This window comes from Ictalurus furcatus, chromosome 26 (assembly GCF_023375685.1).
Source record: "Ictalurus furcatus strain D&B chromosome 26, Billie_1.0, whole genome shotgun sequence".
NCBI classification, from domain to species: domain Eukaryota; kingdom Metazoa; phylum Chordata; class Actinopteri; order Siluriformes; family Ictaluridae; genus Ictalurus; species Ictalurus furcatus.
In genome coordinates, this window is record NC_071280.1 from 17688809 (window position 1) to 17699861 (window position 11053).

Below are 11053 nucleotides of genomic sequence, written 5' to 3' on the forward strand. Positions count from 1 at the left end.
TGCCTCTGTTAAAGGGGCTCCTCTTCCACCCGGACTGGGTCATCAAGGAGTCGGGAATTCTTGTGCTGGGAGCCATTGCTGAGGGTGTGTATCACACTCTCTCTCTCTCTCTCACACACGCTCGTGTCCACTATCGAAACGTATCTGTCATATCTAAATGCGTTAAAACAGTAGATGCGGCGTTATCCGCTGTAGCTAGCGATACACATCATCACGTCCACCACACTGGAACGTTTCAGCTGATGCTGTTGAACCTGACTGTCACGAGTTAGTCTAAATCTTATATTTTGTTCTCTCTCTCTGTGTATATGTAGGCTGTATGCAGGGCATGATTCCGTACCTGCCTGAGCTGATCCCTCACCTGATCCAGTGTCTGTGTGATAAGAAGGCTCTGGTTCGCTCCATCGCCTGCTGGACGCTGAGCCGGTACGCCCACTGGGTGGTGAGCCAGCCGCCCGACGCCCACCTCAAACCCCTCATGACGGAGCTGCTCAAGCGCATCCTCGACGGCAACAAGAGGGTGCAGGAGGCCGCATGCAGGTGTGTGTGTGTGTGTGCATTACTGCTAACGTAAACTAACTAAGAATAAACAATAGCAACGCAGTCTTCCCTTTTCACCTTTCTCTCTCTCTCTCTCTCTCTCTCTCTCTCTCTCTCTCTCCCCGATGTGTTTCTGTGCTAGTGCGTTCGCCACCCTGGAGGAGGAGGCATGCACCGAGCTCGTCCCCTACCTCAGCTTCATTCTGGACACTCTGGTTTTTGCCTTTGGAAAATACCAGCACAAGAACCTGCTCATCCTGTACGACGCCATCGGAACCCTCGCTGACTCTGTGGGACATCACCTCAACCAGCCGGTACTCCCAGATTTCTCTCTCACACACACACATTTATATATAACCGTGTATATATAAATCACAGTTCAGCTTTTCATGTTCATGATAATGATTCTTTAAACGCGAGTTCTTTTTTTTTTGTGTGTGTGTGTAGGAGTACATTCAGAAGCTGATGCCTCCTCTGATTCAGAAATGGAACGAGCTGAAGGACGAGGATAAAGACCTGTTCCCCCTGCTGGAGGTGAGACGCTGAAACAGTGGACAGACAGATGATGATGGATGGACAGAGAATTAGATAAATAACCTAGTAGTTAATCTGGAAAAATGGATAGAGATTCGGATAGACGGTTAATTAGATGGATGGATGGAGAGATGAGTTGATGGAGAGATGATGGATGAGTGGATGACCCGATGAACAATAGAACAGACAGATGAGTGGATAAATAATCAAATACATAAATACTTGTACTGTATATCTCAGTAGAAAGATGATGGGTAGGTAAATAGATACGTGCATATAGACACTTGGACAAATTGACAAAAATTCATTTAGAAAGATGGACAGAAGAGCACTTGGACTGATTGACAGATGGAGAGCAGGACATTTGGACAGATGGAGAGAAGGACACTTGGACAGATGGAGAGAAGGACACTTGGACAGATGGAGAGAAGGACACTTGGACAGATGGAGAGAAGGACACTTGGACAGATGGAGAGAAGGACACTTGGACAGATTGAGAGAAGGACACTTGGACAGATGGAATGATGGACACTTGGACAGATTGAGAGAAGGACACTCGGACAGATGGAATGAAGGACACTCGGACAGATGGAGAGAAGGACACTCGGACAGATGGAGAGAAGGACACTCGGACAGATGGAGAGAAGGACACTCGGACAGATGGAGAGGGGAACACTCGGACAGATGGAGAGGGGAACACTCGGACAGATGGAATGGAGGACACTCGGACAGATGGAGAGGAGGGCACTCGGACAGATGGAGAGGAGGACACTCGGACAGCTGGAGAGGAGGACACTCGGACAGATGGAGAGGAGGACACTCGGACAGATGGAGAGGAGGACACTCGGACAGATGGAGAGGAGGACACTCGGACAGATGGAATGGAGGACACTCGGACAGATGGAGAGAAGGACACTCGGACAGATGGTGAGGAGGACACTCGGACAGATGGAATGGAGGACACTCGGACAGATGGAATGGAGGACACTCGGACTGATGGAATGAAGGACACTCGGACAGATGGAGAGGAGGACACTCGGACAGATGGAGAGGAGGACACTCGGACTGATGGAGAGGAGGACACTCGGACAGATGGAGAGGAGGACACTCGGACAGATGGAGAGGAGGACACTCGGACAGATGGAGAGGAGGACACTCGGACTGATGGAGAGGAGGACACTCGGACTGATGGAATGAAGGACACTCGGACAGATGGAGAGAAGGACACTCGGACAGATGGAATGAAGGACACTCGGACAGATGGAATGAAGGACACTCGGACAGATGGAGAGAAGGACACTCGGACAGATGGAATGAAGGACACTCGGACAGATGGAGAGAAGGACACTCGGACAGATGGAATGAAGGACACTCGGACAGATGGAATGAAGGACACTCGGACAGATGGAGAGAAGGACACTCGGACAGATGGAATGAAGGACACTCGGACAGATGGAGAGGAGAACACTCGGACAGATGGAGAGGAGGACACTCGGACTGATGGAATGGAGGACACTCGGACAGATGGAGAGGAGGACACTCGGACAGATGGAGAGGAGGACACTCGGACAGATGGAGAGGAGGACACTCGGACTGATGGAGAGGAGGACACTCGGACAGATGGAGAGGAGGACACTCGGACAGATGGAATGGAGGACACTCGGACTGATGGAATGGAGGACACTCGGACTGATGGAATGGAGGACACTCGGACTGATGGAATGGAGGACACTCGGACAGATGGAGAGGAGGACACTCGGACAGATGGAGAGGAGGACACTCGGACAGATGGAGAGGAGGACACTCGGACAGATGGAGAGGAGGACACTCGGACTGATGGAATGGAGGACACTCGGACTGATGGAATGGAGGACACTCGGACTGATGGAATGGAGGACACTCGGACAGATGGAGAGGAGGACACTCGGACAGATGGAGAGGAGGACACTCGGACAGATGGAGAGGAGGACACTCGGACTGATGGAGAGGAGGACACTCGGACAGATGGAGAGGAGGACACTCGGACTGATGGAATGAAGGACACTCGGACAGATGGAGAGAAGGACACTCGGACAGATGGAATGAAGGACACTCGGACAGATGGAATGAAGGACACTCGGACAGATGGAGAGAAGGACACTCGGACAGATGGAGAGAAGGACACTCGGACAGATTGATAGATTGACATTTAGAAAGATGGACACTTTGGCAAAGTGACAAATGTACGCTTGGACAGATTGAAGGAAGGACACTTGGACAGATCGACAGACATAGATAATTGGATTGATAGATGGATGATGGATAGATGGATTGCTCATTGGACATAAGGATAGATAAGTAATTGGATAGACACATGGATGGATGGATACGTGACTGGTGGAAGTTATGCGGTCAGATGCAGAACTTCTTATAGAGAATTTCTCAAATACTAACTGTGTGTGTGTGTGTGTGTGTGTGTGTGTTTATCTTTAGTGTTTGTCATCGGTTGCGACGGCGCTGCAGAGCGGCTTCCTGCCCTACTGTGAGCCTGTGTATCAGCGCTGTGTCACACTGGTGCAGAAAACCCTCGCTCAGGCTATGGTGAGTGTGAGTGCGTGCACACACACACACACACACACACACACACACACACACACAGATCAGAATACAAGCCCACAGATTTGACTGGTGAGTCCTTGACTGTCTTGACGTGCACGTGTGTGTGTGTGTGTTTACAGATGTACAGCCAGCAGCCGGATCAGTACGAGGCTCCCGATAAGGACTTCATGATCGTGGCACTGGATCTGCTCAGCGGATTGGCCGAGGGTCTCGGAGGTCACGTTGATCAGCTGGTTGCCCGTAGCAACATCATGACGCTTCTCTTCCAGTGCATGCAGGTGTGTGTATGTGTGTGTATGTGTGTGTGTGTTAATAGTTAATAGTAACACCACAGTCAAGAAAAAAAACTACATTGACTTTTTTTAAATTATAGAAATCACCAATGCCAATTCATGAGACACTAAAACCAAAGTGTGTGTGTGTGTAGGACACGATGCCGGAGGTGAGACAGAGCTCATTTGCTCTGCTCGGTGATCTGACCAAAGCCTGCTTTCCTCATGTGAAACCCTGCATTGGTAAGATATTACACACACACACACACACACACACACACACACACGTTTCTGTAACCTAGTGATTTAGTTTCTAGTATAATTTTATCTCGTACTGTCTCGTTTCTTTTCCTCTGTGACTCTGGCACTCTGTCTTACACTCGTGTGTGTGTGTGTGTGTGTGTGTGTGTGTGTGTGTGTGTGTGTGTACAGCTGAGTTCATGCCAATTTTGGGGACGAACCTGAATCCCGAGTTTATCTCCGTGTGTAATAACGCCACGTGGGCCATTGGGGAGATCTGCATGCAGATGGGTGAGTTGTCTTTAAACCATCTGCTGATCATCTGTTTGTTCTAATGGGTTATATTACATGGCTCTGTGTGTGTGTGTGTGTGTGTGTGTGTGTGTGTGTGTGTGTGTGATCAGGGGTGGAGATGCAGCCATACGTGGCTCTGGTCCTTCCTCACCTGGTGGAGATCATTAATAGACCCAACACTCCCAAAACTCTGCTGGAGAACACTGGTACTGCATCTCTACACACTCATACACTCCTGTACACAACTATACACTCCTGTACACTCCTGCACACAACTATACACTCCTATACACTCCTGTACACTCCTGTACACAACTATACACTCCTATACACTCCTATACACTCCTGTACACAACTATACACTCCTATACACTCCTGTACACAACTATACACAACTATACACTCCTATACACTCCTGTACACAACTATACACAACTATACACTCCTATACACTCCTGTACACAACTATACACTCCTATACACTCCTGTACACAACTATACACTCCTATACACTCCTGTACACAACTATACACAACTATACACTCCTATACACTCCTATACACTCCTGTACACAACTATACACTCCTGTACACAACTATACACAACTATACACTCCTATACACTCCTGTACACAACTATACACAACTATACACTCCTATACACTCCTGTACACTCCTATACACTCCTGTACACAACTATACACTCCTATACACTCCTGTACACAACTATACACTCCTATACACTCCTGTACACAACTATACACTCCTATACACTCCTGTACACTCCTGTACACAACTATACACTCCTATACACTCCTGTACACAACTATACACTCCTATACACTCCTGTACACTCCTATACACTCCTGTACACAACTGTACACTCCTATACACTCCTGTACACAACTATACACTCCTATACACTCCTGTACACAACTATACACTCCTATACACTCCTGTACACTCCTATACACTCCTGTACACAACTATACACTCCTATACACTCCTGTACACAACTATACACTCCTATACACTCCTGTACACTCCTATACACTCCTGTACACAACTGTACACTCCTATACACTCCTGTACACAACTATACACTCCTATACACTCCTGTACACAACTATACACTCCTATACACTCCTGTACACTCCTATACACTCCTGTACACAACTGTACACTCCTATACACTCCTGTACACAACTATACACTCCTGTACACAACTATACACAACTATACACTCCTGTACACTCCTATACACTCCTGTACACAACTGTACACTCCTATACACTCCTGTACACAACTATACACTCCTATACACTCCTGTACACAACTATACACAACTATACACTCCTGTACACAACTATACACTCCTATACACTCCTGTACACTCCTATACACTCCTGTACACAACTGTACACTCCTATACACTCCTGTACACAACTGTACACTCCTATACACTCCTGTACACAACTGTACACAACTATACACTCCTGTACACAACTATACACAACTATACACTCCTATACACTCCTGTACACTCCTATACACTCCTGTACACAACTGTACACAACTGTACACTCCTGTACACATCTATACACTCCTGTACACAACTATACACTCATAGACTCGTATACACTCCTGTACACACTCCTGTACACTCATACACACTCCTTTACACTCGTACACACTCCTGTACCCACTCCTTTACAGTCGTATACACTCCTTTACACTCATGTACACTAGTATACACTCCTGTACACACTCCTGTACACTCGTGTACACTCATTTACACTCGTACACACTCCTGTACACTCGTGTACACTCATTTACACTCGTACACACTCCTGTACACTCGTGTACACTCATTTACACTCATACACACTCCTGTACACTCGTGTACACTCATTTACACTCATACACACTCCTGTACACACTCGTGTACACTCATTTACACTCGTGTACACTCATGAATCTAATGGTTTAGCTCATTAGAAAATGCTGAAATTACGCATATCGACTCGGGTGTAAGGTTTTGACTCCTCCCCCTTTTCATCTCCAGCTATCACAATTGGTCGGCTGGGTTACGTGTGTCCACAGGAAGTGGCTCCGATGCTGCAGCAGTTCATTCGGCCCTGGTGAGTTTCATCTTCCCCACACACCTGCCGTGTCTACACCAGAGAGGATTTCAGGGATTGTGACGTGTGTGTGTGTGTGTGTGTGTGTGTGTGTGTGTGTGTGTGTGTGTAGGTGCACGTCACTGAGGAACATCCGAGATAACGAGGAGAAAGACTCTGCCTTCAGGGGCATCTGTGTGATGATTGGTGTAAATCCTGGAGGTGTGGTGCAGGTAAGGAGAGAACAAAACAATCTGTCCATCTCTCTTCTGCCTATCCTTATCTAGTGTTTATTAATTCTGCCTCTCTCTCTCTCTCTCTCTCTCTCTCTCTCTCTCTCTCTCTCTCTCACTCACACAATGTCTGTCCCTCACCTGTCTCTCTCTCTCTCTCTCTCTCTCTCTCTCTCTCTCTCTCACTCACACAATGTCTGTCCCTCACCTGTCTCTCTCTCTCTCTCTCTCTCTCTCTCTCTCTCTCACTCACACAATGTCTGTCCCTCACCTGTCTCTCTCTCTCTCTCTCTCTCTCACTCACACAATGTCTGTCCCTCACCTGTCTCTCTCTCTCTCTCTCTCTCTCTCTCTCTCTCACTCACACAATGTCTGTCCCTCACCTGTCTCTCTCTCTCTCTCTCTCTCTCTCTCTCTCTCTCTCTCACTCACACAATGTCTGTCCCTCACCTGTCTCTCTCTCTCTCTCTCTCTCTCTCTCTCACTCACACAATGTCTGTCCCTCACCTGTCTCTCTCTCTCTCTCTCTCTCTCTCTCACTCACACAATGTCTGTCCCTCACCTGTCTCTCTCTCTCTCTCTCTCTCTCTCTCTCTCTCTCTCTCTCACTCACACAATGTCTGTCCCTCACCTGTCTCTCTCTTTGTGTGTGTCTGTTTCTCTGTCTGTCTCTCCCTCCTTCTCTCTCTCTCTCTCTCTCTCTCTCTCTCTCTCTCTCTCAGGATTTTATCTTCTTCTGTGATGCCGTGGCCTCCTGGGTCAATCCCAAAGAAGACCTCAGAGAAATGTTCTACAAGGTTAGCACACACACACACACACACACACACACACACACACACACACACACACACAGTTTATGCTAGGTATTTAACATTTTATTTTATCGGTTAAAATTAAGCAGCAATCAATCGAAAAACAATTCCATGTAAAAAATGTGTTGATGTACTTTTGTGCGTGTTTCTTCTCTCTGTGTGTGTGTGTGTGTGTGTGTGTGTGTGTGTGTGTGTGTGTGTGTGTGTGTGTGTAGATCCTGCATGGTTTTAAGGACCAGGTCGGGGAGGAGAACTGGCAGCAGTTCTCGGAGCAGTTCCCTCCCATCCTGAAGGAGCGTCTCTCCGCATGCTACGGCGTGTAGAACCCACCCTACACACGCACAGCACGATCACGCGCTGTCAGGTGAAGCTCCGCCCCTCGTTAGACGTCCTACTTCAAGAGTTATTTCTATATGGGCGTGTCCTAATCATTCTCTCTCTCTATCTCTGTCTCTCTCTCTCTCTCTCTCTCTCTCTGTGTGTGTGTGTGTGTGTGTGTGTGTGTGTGTGACACAGTTGAATCTTTAGGAGGGTTACCGGGGGGAAACTCATCCATCTGTGTATTGCACTGCCCTGATCGTGGGGGAGAGGGACGCGATTGGCCGCTCCGCCTGACGGACAGCCCCCACGACCCTGTGTGTGTCTCCATGAGGGTGGGTGGGAGGGAGGGAGGGGGGAGGGGAACTCCTCTAGTTAACTACAGAATGCACCCAATCGCAGGGGGGGTAGACCTAAACACAACGTTAGGGAAACGAAAGAACGATTGAGTAAACCGAGGGTGGATGTAACGAGCGAGGGAGGGAGGGGGAGGTAGTACGTTTAAAAATAAATAAATAAATAAATAAATAAATAAATGAGCGCAGCGAGGCTAACCGATGTATTAATAAGACGAGGGGAGGCACTAGACAGCGATCCGTGAGGTCTTTTTTTTTTTTTTTAAAAACTCGAATCATGATAAAATCCCGTTAGAGGCGAACCGCGACGCCGAACGCGGCTTTGCTACGAACGGGAACGTTTAATCAGGCTTTAACACAGAGGCTAGCGTTTTATCATTATGAGTAAAATAAATAAATAAACGAAAACCAGGCGAATAGAACAATGCACAATTCCTGCTTTTCCATGACGCATCGCAGTCGCCGGTTTCTTCTTCTGCTTCGCTGCGTCGCTGGTTTCTCCTCTCAATACCCGCTGAAATTTCACACACTTCTGAGAGTCCAGACAGGCCGTGCACTGACCGCTGTTTTATTATTATTACTATTATTATTATTGTTATTATTATTATTATTTTCCGTTCCTGTTCCTTTTAAAGATCACGACTTTTCTCCGGATATCAAGCCGAAATGTTTTCCCGATTCCTATTTTTTTTTTTATGAAGTTTTTTCTTTTTCCCGTAGAGATGAAACTTTTCTTCTTAAGATCGCAAACTCTGCTTAAGATCGCTTTGTCGTTAGCGTTAGCTAGCTAGTTCGCGTAGTTTCTCGAGGGGTTCCTTTCACGACGTTTAGGCGACGCCCAACGACCCGGTATTATAAAATATAATCTGTAATCTTCTCATATCTGTGTCTCGCTAATTCGAATTTTTTTTTTTTTTTAAATTAGCGAACTTTCTAGCCCCTCCCCCTCTCATACGCCACTGTTAAACGATTGTTGCCGTGACTACATCTCTCTGATCTCCTGCCAGTCGGAATGAAAACGTCTCCACGCAGTTAGCCTGTAACGAGTTCTTTACTCTTTACTACCGTGTCGTGTAATCGCGACGCTGAAGCGTAAATATTGGCGCACCCCAAATTATCATTTAGGGTAACGAACAGATTGAGGAGCATCGATTTCGATTCTTTTTTGTTTTTTTTATTTTTTATGAAACTTTTTTTTTTTTTTTGGACAGGGTCGACATTCGAGGCGTCCCGGTGTCAAACTAACGGAAAAGGCCCGTTTTTTTTTTTTTGTTTTTTTTTTTCTTCTTTCCTCGCTGCTATCTCACGATTTCTGACGATCCAACGTGTCTCCGGTTCGTTGCCTCGACAAATCACGAGAACGCGACGTCGTGACCTCGAGAAAACAGGACGGGAAAATCGATCGATCGATCAATAAATGAATGAATGAATGAATGAATGAACAGATAACGGCTGGCCTCTGTGGACTTGCGTAAAGACGTGCTGTAGCTGGTCAGTAATTGTTTCTCGCGCTCATCGTTTTTGTTTTTTTGTGAAACACGTCACCGTTCGAACATTTAGTCGAAATCCAGTGTAGAATGAAATGGAGATGATTTAGCTTTCTGATCATGATGTGTGTGTGTGTGTGTGTGTGTGTGTGTGTATGGTTGTAAGTGCAAGTTTATTTTGTTTTCACGTTTGTGTGTGTGTGTGTGTTGCATTAATATGTTTAATGTTTTAAGGTACATTATTACACTTGATTCCTGGACCCCTATTGACCTGTAAACTGTGACCAATGTGTGTGTGTGTGTGTGTGTGTGTGTGTGTGTGTGTGTGTGTGTGTGTGTGTGTGTGTGTGTTCAGAGCGTGGGGGCGGAGTTTGCTTGCTTTCAAGACGTGTGTGTGTGTGTGTGTGTGTGTGTGTGTGTGTGTGTACCTGAGAGAAAGTATTTGTACTGATAACTATCGATGCCATATTGATATTTGATATGTAGTGAGTTAATCCTCATGCAGCACCACGCCTATCAAATATACTCCTACAAGACGAGTTTCTTTTTTTGTTTTTTTTAATTAATTTTTTATTTTGCTGCTACTGCTGTTTGTTTTTTGTTGTTGTTGTTTTTTTTTTGTTTTGTTTAAATTATGAACCTCGTATAAATGATTGAGAAGCATATCGTTAAGACATATCCACGATCAGAAGAGGAGGAGGAGGAGGAGGAGGAGGAGGAGGAGGAAAACCCCACCACGTTTTACATCACGACGATCTTATTATGCACTTTTTTTCCCCCCACACTTTTTTTAATTTTTTTTTTAATTTTATTTATTTTTATTATTATTATTTTTTATTTTGTTTTTTGTATTAGAATCTAATGCCTACAGATTTACTGATTAAATACAGCTGGTGGACTCATCGTTTGTCTCAGTTGTGTCTTGTGAGATGTCTATTCTTGGGAATTGAAATAAAAATAAATTGAGGGGGAAAAAAAAAAGAAGGAAGAAGGAAGTTGTGTGTTTGCGTAGCAGGTGGATGTTAATGCTTGTGTGTGTGTGTGTGTGTGTGTGTGTGTGTGTGTGTGTAAACGTCCGAGCTGAGATTCCAAAAGACGTCAGTAAGTGATGTTTTTTCTTCTTCTCTCTTTTCCTTGACAGACGTTAAATGAAATAATAAATGATTTTCCACCACAGTGCTTTCTGTTATAATATCAGTCTAGAACATCACAATATCCTCTCATTACTTTCCTTAAGCCCTGAGCGTCAG

At 45.9% G+C, this 11053-nt stretch overlaps 1 protein-coding gene across 1 annotated transcript in view; it reads left to right on the top strand.

Moving 5' to 3' along the window:
- Nucleotides 1–10706, top strand: part of LOC128601859 (transportin-2) — a 21833-nt gene extending 11127 nt beyond the window's left edge. The window contains exons 12-25 of the mRNA XM_053615261.1: nucleotides 1–84; nucleotides 315–540; nucleotides 683–854; nucleotides 988–1074; nucleotides 3547–3654; nucleotides 3792–3950; nucleotides 4100–4187; nucleotides 4377–4475; nucleotides 4589–4684; nucleotides 6543–6618; nucleotides 6731–6830; nucleotides 7553–7627; nucleotides 7858–8006; nucleotides 8159–10706. The exon at nucleotides 1–84 is cut by the window's left edge and continues 69 nt beyond it. Coding sequence (XP_053471236.1) covers nucleotides 1–84; nucleotides 315–540; nucleotides 683–854; nucleotides 988–1074; nucleotides 3547–3654; nucleotides 3792–3950; nucleotides 4100–4187; nucleotides 4377–4475; nucleotides 4589–4684; nucleotides 6543–6618; nucleotides 6731–6830; nucleotides 7553–7627; nucleotides 7858–7965 — 1478 coding nt within the window. The 3' untranslated portion in view covers nucleotides 7966–8006; nucleotides 8159–10706. The remainder of the gene's footprint in view (nucleotides 85–314; nucleotides 541–682; nucleotides 855–987; nucleotides 1075–3546; nucleotides 3655–3791; nucleotides 3951–4099; nucleotides 4188–4376; nucleotides 4476–4588; nucleotides 4685–6542; nucleotides 6619–6730; nucleotides 6831–7552; nucleotides 7628–7857; nucleotides 8007–8158) is intronic.
- Nucleotides 10707–11053: the final 347 nt, after the last annotated feature.